Source organism: Pantherophis guttatus, chromosome 3, assembly GCF_059756535.1.
Source record: "Pantherophis guttatus breed Tessera chromosome 3, ASM5975653v1, whole genome shotgun sequence".
NCBI lineage: Eukaryota > Metazoa > Chordata > Lepidosauria > Squamata > Colubridae > Pantherophis > Pantherophis guttatus.
This window is the reverse complement of record NC_142065.1, coordinates 59,553,053-59,570,548: the sequence shown is the minus strand read 5'-3', so window position 1 is coordinate 59,570,548 and position 17,496 is coordinate 59,553,053. Positions and strand designations below refer to the sequence as shown.

At 40.0% G+C, this 17,496-nt stretch overlaps 1 protein-coding gene across 1 annotated transcript in view; it reads right to left on the bottom strand.

The window, feature by feature from the left end:
* LOC117664338 (vitamin D3 hydroxylase-associated protein-like) overlaps positions 1-15,831 on the bottom strand; it is a 38,044-nt gene extending 22,213 nt beyond the window's left edge. The window contains exons 1-7 of the mRNA XM_060689901.2: positions 14,992-15,831; positions 10,826-10,939; positions 7,959-8,099; positions 6,400-6,533; positions 4,607-4,813; positions 1,330-1,370; positions 491-615 (exon numbers count right to left, since the gene is read on the bottom strand). Of these exons, the coding sequence (XP_060545884.2) occupies positions 491-615; positions 1,330-1,370; positions 4,607-4,813; positions 6,400-6,533; positions 7,959-8,099; positions 10,826-10,939; positions 14,992-15,201 (972 nt within the window). The 5' untranslated portion in view covers positions 15,202-15,831. The remainder of the gene's footprint in view (positions 1-490; positions 616-1,329; positions 1,371-4,606; positions 4,814-6,399; positions 6,534-7,958; positions 8,100-10,825; positions 10,940-14,991) is intronic.
* Between the last annotated feature and the right edge of the window lie 1,665 nt (positions 15,832-17,496).

Sequence of the window (17,496 nt, the reverse complement as noted above, 5' to 3'; positions counted from 1 at the left end):
GCATTCTAACCACTGCGCCACCATGGTGCTCATGGCAAAATTGTAGGGAGAAGACTATTTTAAATTTGGAAAACTACAGATAACCCTGTCTTAGTTGTAGACTAGGAGAAAGACAAAGGCATAAAAAGAGCATATCATATAACAGCTACCAGGAAATATTTGTGTTATGATTAGTGGGATGTTGGGGGAAATCCTTAACATCCCTGCTACTTCTACAAGTAATATCAAAGCTAATTAAAAACGCATAGGAGAAGGAATTGTTAGTATGAGTACCAGTATGCCTCCATGGGGAGGGTATTCTATAAGTCCATCTTCACAACCAAATACTGTAGCTTAAATTCTTCTGGTGGGAAACTTAGAAGAGGACCTCAAATGATTGAAGTGGCTATGCAGTTAAAAATGGGAAAGGAGATCCTTGAACAAATCTGGCCAAAACCTACTAAGAATTATGACCACCACTATCTCCCACACACATATCCAGTTTGATTACCTTGTCATTAAAGGGAAGTGGGGGCACAGATGGATCCAGACAAAACATCTCATCACAGAGTAGGGCTTTCATGCACAAGACCAGACTATCCACATCTCTTGCCATTGGTCCTGTCACAGAGATGACTGGAACAAAGAGAGAAAGGTCTCTGGTCTTGATAAAGGAAGACAGAGCATAGCTTTGAAGTAAAGTAAAGCTAAATAGGTCCCCTGAGAACTGGCTTTCTAATAATTAGAGGATTTTGAAGTTATACAATAGTTTACTTAAGTAGCTTGATTTATCTAGCAGTTTTTGACAAGGAAAATACACTATTTTTTACTCCTTTAGTTTTCTTGTGTTGCCATCCCATCCAACTACACTTTAAAATTGCAAATTACTACATCCTTCTGAAATATATCTATAAATGTAAATGAACCTGAGATCTTATTGCACAACAATAAATAAATCCCAAATCAGTAGGGAAACAGACAAACCAACACAAAAAGACATTGCAGTGTGACTAAGCAGTGATGGGATAGTGGTCCCAGACAGTCCAAAGGCCACAGGATGAGGATTATGATACAGTAATGTCATCTAATGTCTTCCTTTTTCCCCTACTAAATCCTTTTAAAATGTATTTGTTTACCATGAAACAAATTAGAAGTGGCCAAAAAGTTTTTAATAGCTAGGCTCTTCAGGAAAGGACATGAAAGATTTTTGAGGAGAAGGAAGGAGAAAGCTTGAGTGCAATTTTGGATGGTTGATGGATTAGCAGACCTACATATATATTCATCAGGGAGCTTTGGCTTTTTCTCCATGAGCTGAGTAACAAATACTTTATCAACCATAGATTTGCTCACCTGAGTTCATTCCAGCTACAGGAGTGGTAACACCTTTGACACTACACAACAGCAAATGAGAAAAGCAAATTAACAATAGGCAAAGCCAAATGAAAAAGAGAGCCTGTTATGAAATGCATTGTTAAAGGATAATAATGATACTGGCAACTGTTGGAAAGAATGTTTTCAAGATTATTCTTTTCCCTTAAAAAAGTAATAAAATCATAGGCACCTTTCATTATCCCTACAACATTGTACTTTGGCCAGGTAAAACTGTCCCAGAGTACACCATCTGGTATATATATTTACTAAACCACACCTTGATTGTTTCATTATGCTGCTTGAATATATTTTGAATTCAAGCAACTTGACTTTCCTTTTTAGGAATTTGGACTAGAACTAACAACACTACCCAAACAGATTTAAGCTTTAAAAGAAAATGGACTTTAGACCTTCCCTATTTGTAATATTATCAGAGGCAGTCCTTTTTCTTTTAATCCAGGAATGGGATACTATTACAATTATCTTCTTCTCAATCCTGACCTAACCACCACCACCCCAAATCTTTTTTCAAATCCCCAGGAAATTGATATATCTCTATTCAGATAAAGTAGCACTCCATTCTGAATAGTTTTTATCCCAGAGCTATAATTGCACTCAACAATGAACTAAAGGGCCACCATCAATGAGCTGTTGGTCTGTTGTGTGGATGTTTGGGTGGTTTAGGGGTGGGGAATTTGTGGTGGGTGAGGGTGTTTGGGGATTGTTATGTGTGTTGGACCTGGTCTTCGGGTGTTAAGTGAATTTTGTTGTATGGGTATACTGTGTATACACGTACAATGACAATAAAGTTGTTGTTATTATTATTGTTGTTTTGTTGTTGTTGTTGTTGTTGTTGTTAGGATAGAATTACCTTCTAACCATTTTGCTTCCAGACAAAGAAAGGATGAGGACCATTTGTGATATAAGGTTTAAATTTTATATTGAGTCAGGGCTCAGAAGAGTTTACATTCAGTAAGAAAAAATGTATTTAAATTCATTAATGCTATGCAAGATAATATAAGGGTCATTGATTGGAATCCTTTCCTTAAGGAGACTTCCTGGGAGCCCTCAGTATCCCAAATAGAGCTAATGCATCCTGAGCCATTTTTCCTATCCCTACCATCAATAAAATGGCAAAAAAAATTGCCTGGCAAAAAAGATTGCCCACTCAAGAACTGAGAAATGAGAATGAAGAAGTAAAAGAGTTGGTGACATCATTATGTAGGAGACAGTTTATCCTTTTCTTGTGGGTTAAATGCCTACTATGCAAAGCAGCCAAAGAAACGCGCTCATTCTTCCCAGTAAGAAAATACCATGTATTGCATTAAAAAAAAAATAGGGAAACCTCACACTTCAGCTATCCCCAATCTGGGCCATTCCAAATAGCTGGGCTTTCAAAATTCCCAGCCAATATGACCATTCACTGCCATCCACACCGTCTGAATACTATATACCTTGGTAGTACAGGGGTTTAAGGCACCCTGTTATTAAGCTGGTTATTAAGTCCAGCTGCCTGCAATTACTGCAGGGTTTGAATCTCGCCAAGGCTCAAGGTTGACTCAGCCTTCCATCCTTTCTAAGGTAGGTAAATTGAGGACCCAGTTGTGGGGGCAATAAGCTGACTTTGTATAAAATATACAAAAGGATGAAGGCTATTGCTGAGCACATTGTAAGCCACCCTGAGTCTTCGGAGAAGGGACAAATACCCATCTGGGGAAAAATGTGAGGAAAAAATTCTTGACAAGAGTTGGAATGAAACAAAATGAAGAGTGAGGGAAGAAAATTAAATATCAAGACTAACTAAGCAAGAGTGAATGGCGAAATATACCATTGTACCTAAGCTCTTCTACATATGTTCTATGGTCAGTTTTGCCTTTTAACACATAAATATTGGAGAAGTAATATAAATGTTTGGGATACCTATTTTGGGAGAGTTGAGGGGCTATAAAACTGCAGTATTGTTTAATCTCAATTCCGATTTCTCTGAACTTCCTAGCCTGGCTATTCAACTTAGCAGTGGTGAATATCTCCTCAGGCTGAATCAATTCTCCTGGTGATTTCCTGCTCCAGCGTAAACAAGTCACTAACATTAACTGGTTTGGAATACATATTTGTTGAGTTTGTAATAGTTGGCTATATCCTGATCGAGGCAACATTTTCCCCCTGAAGTTTTTCAAGTGTTTAGAGCATAAAAAGGGACTCATTCTATTGCTGTTCTGTGAATGAGGGCAAAAAAGGGCCATGACTGGAATATGAATGAGCAGGATGAATGCTTGTGTAGATGAGATGATGGTACATGAAAGAATAAAAGAGAACATGAAGGAATAAATAAAAGGGATAGACAGAGACAGAAGGCTATGTTTTACTTTTGACTAGATTCATGACCAGTTTATCTGAAGAAACATGGCCTCATCCTTTCTTTTAGCAACTCTTAATTCCTAACAAATGCCTTCCTATCTAGTGAGGGTTATATTTATAATCTAGGCTGCTAGTTTCCTACTGGTTTCTGAAATGACAGTCACAACAGAGAACTTATTTTGAACATGTACTGCATACATGCATGCCATTCACCCTTGACTTGGTTGACAATACATCAGGGGTGGGTTCTACTTACCTTTACTACCGGTTTGCAATGGGAGTGCATGTGTGCGCTTCTGCGCATACGCAGATCGTCAATTATGACGTCCAAGCAGGTGGGCTCCTGCCGCTTTTACTACCGGTTCTAAAGAACCAGACAGAACTGGGAGCAACCCACCACTGCAATACATGATATATTATCAACTACTTGTGAAAGTTGTGAAGAGAGCCAGTTTGGTCTAGTGCAGTGATTCCCAACGTGGGGCTCAGGCCCCACAGAGGGGCAATTTGATTTTTAATGGGGGCAATTTGAACCTTGTTTAAACCAAGTTTATGCCCTTTTAGGCTTCCTCTGCATGAGTAGAGTTCACTATTTGAGTAAAGTAAGAATTATATGTCATGGGGGGGCGGGGGCGAGCATCCGGATTTTAGAGATGCTTAGGTGGGGCATGGCCAAAAAAAGGTTGGGAACCACTGGTCTAGCGGTTAAGGCACTAGGCTAGAAATCAGAAGACTGTGAGTTCTAGACACACCTTAGCCATGAAAGCTGCACTCTCTCTCAGCCTGACCCATCTCACAAGGTTGTTGTTGTGGGGAAAATAGGAGGAGAAATTATGTATGTACCTTTCCTTGAGTTATTTATAAAAATAAAAATCCAATAAATAAAAATAAAACTTACCTCACCCTATAGCCAGTTGGTTTGAATCCACAGATCCCACAAAAGCCGCATGGCACCCGAATACTTGCAGCCACATCTGTCCCAATGCCAAGCATGGATCCTCCTCCTCCAATAAGAGCTGCTTCTCCTCCACTGGAGCCTCCAGAACTTTTCTTGTGGTTGAAAGGGTTCAAGGTTTGTCCAAAAACTGTATTGCCACAGTCAATGCTGCATAGGAGGGGAAAGGACCCATAAGCAAATCGAAGGCATGCAGAAGGAATTGATTTTGCATATGGTGGAGCTAAGATAAGAAATCCATGTGGCTCCCACTCTTGTGGAAGGCACTGAAGACATAATCACTTTACTAGGCCTTAGGGTAGAATGGAACTAAACATCTGTAAGATTTGGTTTCGTCTGACCTGATTTCTATTTCTTTGAATGCATCTCCCTTTGTCCTTTGCTTCCCTTGTTCTAGCTTTTTATGGTATAAAGTGCCCAGGAATCAGGCTTTTGTTTTAAAAGACCTATGGATAAATCTCATACTCAACATCATACTAAATAAATAAATATAGTACTCAACATCAAATTGAGGAAAGCTTTTCTAACAGCTGAGCCATACATATCTGGAGTGAAACCCAGGGCTTTCTGATAATTAAGTGACCAATTTCATTGACTAAGAAAAATGTTGCCACTATAGTGGAAAACAGCCGTATGGATTGGGCTAGAGTCTAGATGCTATAAATGCTAATTTAAAGAAGCAGTCTAGTCTATATGGGATTTTGCTGTCATATCACTCATGAAAGGCAGCCTCCTCTTCATGTAGTCACCTCCCGGTTGGACTACTGTAATGCTCTCTACATGGGGCTCCCCTTGAAGAGCATTCGGAGGCTCCAACTGGTCCAGAATGCGGCCGCGCGGGTGGTTATGGGTGCAACTCGTTGCGCCCACGTGACACCCCTCCTGCGCGAGCTGCACTGGCTCCCAGTGGTCTTCCGGGTGCGATTCAAGGTGTTGGTTACCACCTTCAAAGCGCTCCATGGCATAGGACCCGGGTACCTTCGAGACCGACTTCTGCCACCAATAGCCTCCCACCGACCAGTCCACTCCCACAGAGAGGGTCTCCTCAGGGTGCCATCGGCCAAGTTATGTCGGCTGGCGACACCCAGGGGGAGGGCCTTCTCTGTGGGAGCCCCAGCCCTGTGGAATGAACTGCCCCCGGAAATACGTAAGATCTCCAACCTCCGGGTGTTTCGCTGCGCTCTGAAGACCCTGTTGTTCCGCCAGGCCGGGCTATTAACATAACGTTTTAAATTGGGGTATTTTTAAATTCCTGGGATTTTAATTGGAGCCTAATTATTTAATGATTTTAAATTTTAACTGTTGTTTTTGTTTTTGTGTTTTTAAATAGGCTGTACACCGCCCTGAGTCCTTCGGGAGAAGGGCGGTATAGAAATAGAAATAATAATAATAATAATAATGTACTTTCATGCTGAGTGCCATTTCTGAGAGCTGCTATTTAATACATGGTGAAGGGCACCAGATTGGAGACAAATGAATTAAAACATGATTTCTCCTTCTTCAGGAAGCCAAAAACTGTTTTAATGATATCCAATGGAATATAGCTAAAATTTAGCAATCTTTTTTTTTTTCTGGCAAAAAGGTTATGCTCTTCAGAAAAGGCTACTTTTTAGATTTGATTATAGGATATTATTTGAGATAGAAGAACCACCAAAATGATGAGCCTATTTTAACAGATTAGAGTCAGTTCCTGCTTTTAAGAACTATACCTCCCCCAAAATTCAGCAAATGCTTACTTTAAAATGGCTTGTGATGTGTTGGTCTTTACAAATGGAATGGCCCCTTGTTTCTTAAGAACTTTGACTATTACAGAGTCGTCATGCTCGGGAGAGTCCAGAAATTTCACTAAGCCAAGTGAATTTGGGTATCCCTTAAAAAAGAGAAATAAAAGCAAATGATGAGGTTTAGAATGAACAACGGGAGCAAAAAAAATGTGAAGAATAGCATATTCCAAATCAATAGGAAATGCTATCAAATGTCAGTTTGATAAAAGTCTATCATATCTGGGCTGGATGACCACTAGATGGAAACAGTAAGTTAGAATTTTATGTTCCTGATTGATGTGATCTCGTTATCTTCTAAACTTTGGACCCTAGACATACCGTGGTAGCTTTAGAATTCTTCTTTACTTACCTCTAAGCACAGCATGAACATACCCTAATAACTGTTTTTTCCCTCTGTCATATTCCCATGATACTATCTTTTGTTCAGATCCAAAACAGCTTTAAAACATCCTTAGCTGTTCAAGTTTTTTCTGCTTTCTTCCAATACTTTTTTTTTTTTTTTTGCTATGGATATTATCTGGCATGCTTTGTTGACTATTAAGAAGGTAACTTGGTCAGGAGTATGTAGTTCCCATGAGGCTTTTCATGAAAAAGCATTTAAAGGCCATCTTTTAGACATGGATTTAGTGCTATTTGAAAAGAGTGCTAGTCCTGTGTTCCACCGAAAATCAATTTAACTAGGAAAGGTAGCAGGTTCTGCCACCTTTGGCATTTATTTTCCTACTAGCAGGTGATACTTGGTGGGAAGGGAAATAAAGCCTGGAGAATCTACCTAGGAGATGCTCCCTCAGGGGTAATATCTCCCCATTAAAAACAATACCAGAAGTGGCTAAGAGTCCATTATTATGGAATCAATCTGAAATCTGAGAGATGGAAATCAGAATCTGGTGGATGGATTGCAAGCAAAATTGACAAGCTCACCATGGTATTATCCTTCCCAAGGACCATTAAAAGCAGAGCTGTATTCAAGTATTTCACTTGACATGAGCAGAACTATATCAGGCTGGCCTGTTAAATCTCTGGCTAAATATTCTGATTTTCAGCATGAAAATTTATAGTAGATTTTTAAAGTGTATTGGTCCAAATGTATGTTTTACAAGACTCCGGGATCAGGAATATTGATCAGACCAGTGTTTCTCAATCTTGACAACTTGAAGCTATGGGAATTTCAAATTCCAGAGTTTCACAGTCAGCCTTGCTGGCTGCAGTATCCTGGGAGTTGAAGCCTACCCATCTTCAAGTTGCCAAAGCTGAGAAATACAAACTTTCCTGATCATAGGACTTCTACAAGCACATGTAGTCTAAGGTGCTTACAGAGCCTCTGCCACTTTTTGTGCTGAATGCATCAAGATGGAGACAGTAGCGAGGTATGATGAGATGTTGAGGGGTGGGTTTAATTTGCTAATTTTCCCCAGCCCTATTTTGCCAATCTCATCTGAAGGCATAGAATTTAATCTCCTAAAGCTTCGCCCTCCCCTAACCAATTGTTGAAGAATAATTTCCAAAAGTACCTTGCAAGCAACATTTTCCTTGATGCTGACAGGGACCCCATAGAGTAACCCTTTCTCTCTCTTTTTAATTTCTCGGAGCTGTTCTTCACACTCTGGGAGGAAGTCTGTCACACAGTTGATCTCCCGGGTTACTGCTAAAGCCTTGGTGCAAAAAAGAAGAAAAGCAGAAGGAGGAGGTGAACAAAGAACCACTGTGAATTTTTTAGTTGTTCAGAAAAGGAATTCTATGGAAAATGTGCCTTTTTTTCTCCCTGGCTGTACTTTGGTACAAGGCATGCAAATTAAGTAAGGAATGGACAACATACAGTTGGCAAGCTGTACAATACATATAACTCGCCTTCATAATCCTGTCTTTTTTTGACAGACATCAAAAACTGAACTACATTATTTGGACTGTAAACATAGAAAATGGTGGCATGAAAATAATTGCATATATTTTATTTTATGTTTAATGCAACACCCCTGCTAAAAAGGCCCCTCGGAAGTCCTGCCTTAATACCTGTGTTTTTCCGAAAATAAGATTGGGTCTTGTTTTCTTTTGAGCCTCAAAATAAGCACTAGGTCTTATTTTCAGGGGGTATCTTAATTTTTTCCCCATGTATGGGAGGCCCACTTCTTCTGCTTGCTTGCAGTGGGGCAGGAGGCCGCGCACTGCACCAGTGCCACTGCTGCAAGGTGGAGGATGGAGCTGCTCCACGCGGCCCACACTGGCTTGGCTCAGGGCCCTCACAGCCAGGCCACCCATGCTGTGACACTTGCCTCAACTCACAGCAGCAGCTCCAGCAGCCCCGTCCAGCAGGACCCTGCATGGCTGCCAGCCCATTTCTGCTTGCTCATGGCCACGACGGAGCAGGAGGCCAAGCAATGCACTGGTGCCCTGGCCATGAGGCAAGGTGCGGGGTGGAACTGCCCCATACACCCCAGACCAGCTTACCTCAAGGGCCCCTCAGCCAAGTCATCCATGTCCCAATACCTGCCTCACCTTGTGGCTGCGACACCAGCACTTTGCTTGGCCTCCTGCTCCATTGTGGCCACGAGCAAGTAGAAGAAGTGGGCCGGCAGCCTGCAGCCATGTGCATCAGTGAGCCTGATGCACATGGCTGCTGGTGCTGCTGTTGCAAGGCAGGTGTCAGGGCATAGATGGCCTGGCTGCAAGGGCCCTGAGGTAGCTGCACAGGCTCTTAAGTAGGGCTTATTTAGTGGGTGGGGTAGAGCTTATGTTAGGCACACACGTAAAAATATGCTAGGGCTTGTTTTCAGGATAGGTCTTATTTTTGGGGGAAACAGGGTATATGTTTTGGAGCTTCCCACTCTATGACTTTCCCCCAATCAGATTTTTGCTGGTGCTTTCCTTCCTGGAAAGGAAGAAGGAAAGAGGTTCAGCAGGCCAAGAAAAGGATGCAAGATCCACCACTTGGTTGGTTTTTGGAGGGCAAGCAGAGGCATAGACAAAATAAGGCAGAGGAAAAAATCCGACACTGTTGAAAAAAAGAAAAGATGCCGCAACCAGAATATAACAATAGCTAAAGCAGTGTTTCTCAATTTCAGCAGCTTTTAAGATATGTGCACTTCAACTCCCAGAATTCCCCAGACAGCCATTTTTGTCTAACATAGACTAACCTGGCTCTCCTGCAAAGTTTAGTTTTGGGTGCTGCACATTTTTAATTTTTTCTTTCTGTTTCCATCTCAACTTTTTATATACCGTTTTTATCATAGATGTATCATTTTATATCCTATGTTTATAATGTCTTTGTGCACTGTCCAGAATAATCAATATGCTAGGTAATATAAATACAGTAAATAAATTCCCAACATCCAATACATTCAAGTGTCTTTCTGGTGCACTTATATCCGTATCTTCCACCTGCCAAGCAGACAACTGCATTCATTCAGTCCTTGATCATCTCTCTCTACATGTCTCAAAGTCACACTGTTCCAAAAATGGAATTCCCTTGTAACTTAGCTGTTGGGAGTTGTAATAAATCTTCCACAGCTGAAAATAACTCTATGGATCACATAAATCAAAGATTCAGGGAGCTAAGAAAAGGATGAAAGTTCCTCTTAACTCTTGAATTGCTGAATGAAATTTGCTTAATTGTGTGCAGGTTGCACAACTGGGGAGGGATTTGAAGCTGGATTGGGTTGAGCTTCATTTATAATGTCTAGGTATGAGTGTGGACAAACAAATGCATATGTAAACAGTATCATGTTCTCTTGACTGCTTCAGTTTCAGGGTCCCAATGCTTTTGAGAATTCTGTTTCCATGGAAAGTCATCTCTGGAGATTGATGCTATTTTGGTGATAGAAGGCTTTACAAAATATGCACAAAGGTTGAGGCTCAGGTATGGGTTTACAAAAGTCAAGAGCACCAGGCTTCCTGTTCCTCAACAGTTTTCTTGAGGAACTGATGATGCCATGTGTTTTTCTGCAAAGGGCAAAGTAACCCCTCTGTTTCCTAATCTGTTTCCAGATTAACTCCCAGCATAGATTGACTAAAAGACTTTGCTTGGCTAAACTCCTCACTTTCTCCTAGTGAGATAAAAGAAGAGATAATCTTCTGTCCATCATTTATGCCTTCTGGATCCATTAAAGCATCATTACAGCAATCAGCTGTCCTTTGTCAGATCTTTAGACTGATTGCTTCTAGCTATCACCCACTAGTTCAGATTACAGAATCAGGGAAAGGTACAGAGATAGAAGGGATTTAAAAATTTTAATTTATGTCCAAATCAGTAACAATATTTATGATGTGAGATGTCAATGGTTTGTATTATCCAAAGGATTTTGATGTTTGCAAGATAGGAAAGCAGGTTTTGTATAAACAATGCATCTCCATGTTGGAATTTAACATTCAAAGTCAACCTTACCTTTTCCATATAGGTGTATAGAACAGTTTCTGGAGACAAGGAACCATCTTTTAACTTTGCAGTTAGTTCCACAAGAGAAAGGGATAGGATTGGAGCAGCCTTTATTCCTGGGTTCTGCAGCAAGGGACAAACATACTGCTGACATATTATTGCAAAATGGATATATGTTAGACCAGTGATTCTTAAATTACATTCTGTGGATTATTGATGATGCATGGAGGTTCACCAACTGGCCCATTACCCATATTCCCTAGCCATAATCTCTACATTCCCCACCCATAACCCCCACAATCACTGCCATCAACTGGCCAGAGCTCCTCAATCTTCTGGATGCACTGCTAGTTAACTGGCCTGCAAAAATGGTTGAAAACTGGTTTGTTGAAGCATAAAAGTAACAAAGTAAATGCTAAAAATTTAAAAATGTACAAGAGTCAGCAGCATGGAGTATATTAAAAATGGAAGCAGTAAATAAATACTTAATTTTGATTTTTCCTACAAAAAATGCATTTTAAAAATCTTTTAAAATGGAGGAAATGGGAAGGCAAACAATAAGATAATGATTATCTTATTTGCTGAAAAATGTGAACTCTCACCCTCTTAAAAATAAAAATGGAGAAGGAGAATGTTTAATTGGATGGTCCACATATTTCCTAAATGTCTATTTTGTGATCCTCAATAGTAGAGAGTTGAAGAAACACTTTGTTCAATCATTTGTTTGTTTATTCAATCAATCTATTTTGAGACTAACTACAGCAACATTGGGCAGCTTAAAATTAAAAAAAATTAGCTTCAAACAAATAGATCAGGATATGCCACCATGGATTAATGTGTAAATTTGTACCATTTAGCTGAAAACCCCTATAGCCCTACCAAAGGAACACTATGTTGCTTTTATTTATTTAAGAACAGCTTTAAATCCAATTCTTCATGAGATACTATGGAGGAAATTAGCTACGACATCCATTGATCCACATCTTCTCTGGTTCATAATTCTAATACATCAAAACAGATAGAGGCTGTTGCGATGGTGATTTAACCATCTCCTTCCTTATCTTCAGATGAGTCAAACAGAGCTATATTCTTAAAAAGAGCCTTGGTGGTGCAGCAGACTAAAGTGCTGTTAAGTAGCACCAGCTGCCTTCAATTACTGCGAGTTCAATTCTCACCAGACTCAAGGTTGACTCAGCCTTCCACGAGGTAGGTAAAATGAGGACCCGGATTGTGGGGGCAATAAGCTGACTGTATAAAAAAGAACAGCGCTTAGGAGCAGCCAAAAGCCCTACTAAGCAGGTATATACAAAAGTATGAAGGCTATTGCTGAGTCTCCGGAGAAGGGCGGCATATAAATCGAACCAATCAATCAATCAATAAAAATTCTTGCCCCCTTATTGTTCAACTTCTATATAAATGATGTTGTTTATATAGGAATAAATAACTGTTTGATCTAGTGCATTTAACCTTTTTTTAAAAAAAAAATTAGATCCTTAATGGTGGGTTTTATGACAGGGGAAGATAAAAATCTTCATTTTGATATTCCAGTTTATGACTTTTTTACAAAACTTCAGTTAAGTTTTTTTCCCCTCTCCTTTCGTTCAATTATGTTCAATTCTCAGAGATTCTTATCGGCACGGTTTTGCAGAAGTGGTTTGCCAGTGCCTGCTTCTCAGACTGAGAGAAAGGGACTGGCCAAGGTCACCCAGCTGGCTTTGTGCCTAAGGTGGGAATAGAACTCATGGTTTCTAGTCTGATGCCTTAACTGCTACACCTATCTAGCTGTCCTCAATTAAGATTGTATTTCAATACATCAATGAATTACATACACACACTGTCATAAAGAAGAGTTTTTAAATGGCTTTGTTTCATAACTAATTATTCATCTTGACACAGCAAGCCAAAGATCCAGTTTTGCCTCCATTAAATATCTGATTTCAGCACTTTACCTCTCCTGCCAAAAGAAATGAGGTCAAGGGAAGGTAGGTTGGGAAATGTATTTATATATTACGTGCGATTGCTGTTCCCAGTCTGTTTAAAAGACAGCCCCAATCAGTTTGCCTTTTTCATTTCTCATACAGTGTATAGCTCCTCTACTCAACCATTTATTTTATTTTATGATAATACATACAATACTGTCAGTACTTTTGTCCCACTGTTATTATCAGCGTTAAGGCTTTGGACTGAATTCATGTTGAGTATAGACAGATGGGAAGGATGCTGGGAGCTAGGAACAGGGTCCCTGGGAAGGAGCCAAGATAAGAGATAATCTCACAAGTTGAAAGTTATTGTTCTTTCACCTAAAGAGGGCAGGTAAGCAAATGATCTGTTCACAAGAAAGTGTGTTTTCAACTTCTTATATTCAGTAGTTCCCCAATTGTAATGGTATGTTGGAATGACCTCGGGAGACAGAAGAAGGGATTTGTCCAAGTTTCTTGAATTGTAATGGCAATTTGTTCCAATGTGCAATGTGCTGTGCAATGAAAATGTGTTCCAACAATGGAGATTTTAAAGAAGAGATTGGATAATCATTTGTCTGACATGGTATAGAGTTTCCTGCTTGAGCAGGGGGTTGGACTAAAAAACCTCTAGGGCAGTGGTGAAATCCTGCCGGTTCTGTCTGGCTCGTGCGAGCCGGTAGTGCTGGCAGTGCGTGGTTTGGTGAACTGGTAGCAGCAGCAGCGCAAGGCTCCGCCCACCCACCCGGACATCACTACTTCCTGGTTTTAACCCTCTGTGCATGCGCAAAACCTTCTGTGCATGCGCAGAGGGTCAAAAATCAGATGTGACGATGGCATATGCGCACTTCCAAATCGGTAGGGAAGGTAAGTAGATTTCACCCCTGCTCTAAGGTCTCTGTTATTTTCAGACTTGCAAGATTGTTTTCAGCCTTATGAGGTAGTCCAAGCATGAAGCACACCTAGAAGTACCAGCTCCAAGTGTATTATAAGGTTATATTAACACAATCTTGCAAGCATACTTGCAAATGTAAAAGTATGTTCCTTCCCCCTTGCTTTACGATTCAAGAAACTATTGTCTAGTTTGCGACTCTTCCTTCCATCTCCCAAGGCTATTCTCACATACCATTACACCAACTGGGATTCATTGGCAATACATAGCATTGGAATCCACAATGCTGCACCAAACCTTATTTTCTGTAATCAATGAAGATGCATCCCCCATAATCTCATGTTTATTAAAATAAAAAACGTCTTGTCTCTCATTGTTAGTCTTTCATTTTATGTTAGTCTATCCATGCTGCTCGTAATCTTATCAAGTTCCTATTTCAGAGCCTCCAGTTAGGATTTTGCCCCCAACAACCAGCAGTAGCTCTGCACGATATAAATATCTTGATATAAAAGAATTCCTGTTTATACTGAAACATAATGAAGGGAGCAAGAGTTCTTTCCAAACAAGAGATAGTTCTTCTTGAGTTCTATATCGTATTGCAGAGTGAAGGCTGCACAAAGAGCATTGATAGTCCCAACTCAGCATGCTATTCTCCCTCCCTCCCTCTCTCCCTCTCTTTCTCTCACTCACACACACACACACACTTTTGTGCAAGAAGAAAGACAAGAGGTTTGCTCTTTGTATCTAGGCATACTGACCTCAGCATAATCCTGACATGTGTCAACAGTCACTAGGCGAATGTTAAGCTCAAATATCCACTGGTTTTATGGTGGATGATTTGTTACCATCCTGCTAAAAAAAGTGGGCAGAGACAGCTGCGTTAAGAAGGCAACTTAAATGCCAGAAGAGAAGGCAAAAGAAATCTTATGCCTTCTCCCATCTCCCTCAGGACACAAAGTATGTGTGAACATTAAGAGGCTCCTAATGTTAAATAGGAAACACAGAGCAATAGGAACCTTAGCCAAAAAGATATGGAAAATAAATTAACTATAGCACTGTACAAAATTTGCAGCAAACCATTACTTTCAAATATGAAAATAACTACCTTAAATATGAAATAGATCTTGGCAAGCAAGGTACCATATCATCACTATGTAGTATAAAATGCATGTTCGTATTTGCTTAAGCAAGACAGAAACCATAATGCAGAGATCATGAGCCAGTGAAATATTTTTGCATGTAAATCTGTCTCAGTCATTTTCTAAAATTAGGAAAAAGAAGGACATCTGTTTTTTTTAAAAAAAAAAAATCAAATGCCATAATACCTGCTGTTTAAACTGCTTTGCTGCCTTCTCCATTCGCTGAAACCCACGTTCTCGCTTGGTCTTGAATTCATCAAGTTTCTTCTGGACCCTTATCTGGTTCATCCATTTGAACATCAGAATGGCAGCAGCTGAGCCACAAAGCAAGCCTGAGACAAGGCGCCTGTCAACCTCAGTCTCTGGAAAGAGCTCCTTAACCTTCTCTAGAGCCATAGTGTGAGGTTTTTCTTTCTCACCGTTCAGAGTCAGAAAAAGCTGCTAAGACTGTGTTCCCTGGAGCTAATGGAAAAGACAGAAGAAGGAAGTGGGTGGTGATTCTTAAACCCACCCAGATGCTGTCAAGTCCAAGCAACTGACAGATAGAAGCGTGTCTAATAAGGAATGAAGAACTTCCAGAAAAATATCCCTGTAGAAGAATCTTTCAAGTGACAATTGTTGACTTAGCCATCACAACATTCCGATGTACTATACAACGTGTCACTTTAGCAATATAAGATGATCCACCTGTTCCATTCTATATTCCACCAAATGTTACTGCATCTATCTATCCAGAGAGAATAGAAAGGAAAAAAAAAAACCCCACCCAGATGCTATGAAATTTGGTTTTCTTTTGTGATCTGGTCTAGTGTTGTGGCCTGTACGCAGCCTGTGCAGCTAGTAGCTGATTCAGATAGTGAGGAGGCTGGTGTGGTGCTGGCACTCGAGTCTGACAATGAGGAGCCTGGAGAAGATGTGGTGCCAGAGGTGGGGATTCAGCCAGGGCCTTCAGAACCTCCAGAAGCTCACTTAAGAGAAGAGGATAAAAAGGAGGAGCGTCTTCTTGATGCATGGGCGCGTAAAAATGCCAAAAGGCAGAAGTGGCTCCTCAGGAGGAGGTCTCCTCGAGAGTAAGGCTTGGGGCTAATTGGCCACTCCCTTAGCCTATTTAAGGAGGAACGCCGACTGAAGCAATTTGCATGGAACAACTTAGTTCACATACCTTCGTGTCTTGTCTTGCTTATCTTATCAGCTTCCTGCAAATTGCTTCTGGGCATTCTGCAAACCATAATAAGCTTTCAGTTATTATTCTTTGAATTCTTAGCGGCTGTTAATGCAATTAATTAACAGCCATTGTTGTAAAAGACTGGCTTATTTAGTAAACTAAGGTTTGAACGGACTTTGTGTGTGCTGCATTCTTTGGGGTCTGTAGCTGGGACAGAACATCTAGGTATGTTTTCAAAGACTAGATATTGCTGATGACAAAGGAAAGACCTATGCAGCAGACCCAACAATAAAAAAATCCTACCATGAACTTTAGGCCTCTTTCATTTCTAAGATATAACTGTGATATTATTTCTGATTAATAGACTTGCTTCTCTGTGCTCAAATCTATAGTAACTATTCCACTGCATACACACTGTTATCTTCCAAGGGATGGCATGCCAATATTTCAAATCTGAATGTATAAAAAGAATCTTAAAAAATCCAAGGTCATATTGGCTGTTTGAGGGTCACACACACACACACACACACAATGTGAACATCTATGCAGTCCTCAGGATGATCGGGCAACTAGAATTTTTTTTAGTCCCATTGTTGCAAATGCTTATGTTCTTTCTTCAGTTTGCCTTTCTGGGCATCTAACTTGCCTCTGCAAGAACTTGGAAACAGCCAGTGTACTTGTGGCTGTTAATCTCAATCCACTTCATGCAAATCCAGTTTAAATTTTATTTTCGCGACCCCTCATTCCAATCACCAATTGTCATGTTTCCAGCTTTGTTTGATGATTTCACCCACCACTTGTTCTATCACTCGAAAAAGGAAACATTTATTTCTTTTAAATCTTAGACCTTCTTAGGTTCCTTAGACCTCCATGTATCAGGTTGCAATGCCGTTCTTTAAAAAAAAGAAAAGCATTATTACTTGCTAGAAATAATTCCAATTAAAGTTAGTAGGACATCCAAATAGGCATATGAAGGATTGTACCACCAGTTTCATACCAGCCTTGCTTTTTCCTTTCTTTTCTTTTTTTTAAAGAAAGGCAAATGAAGAATATGGCTGAGAAAGCTGGAATTAAGATCCAAATTTATTTCTTTTTAAGGAGAAATAAAAAAGATAGTTCTATCTTTCTTTTTGTTGCATACTGAGTCTACTTTGAGGCCATTACAGCAAAAGTGTGCACAAGGGAGAGTATTTAAAAAATCCTCCAAATGATAGTCACATCCATATCATCAAAGCCCCACTTCTTTTGTACATGTGTCATGCATAGGACATTCTGAGGGGGCACATGACTTTTTTGATCTGTCCTGCATGCCCCACATTACAGCAAATGTGCAGTCTCATGAAATGTCAGCAGTAATACATCAAATGTAAACCCTTCTGAATATGCATAGCTTTTTTCCACAAGAGATCCATAGTTTAGATTTACAGATCTGTAATACTGGGAACCGTTCCATTTACTGGATGTGGATTTTTTTTTTACTGGATTTTTTTCCCCTGAAGCTGTGCAAGGCTGCACATTTTTTAAGT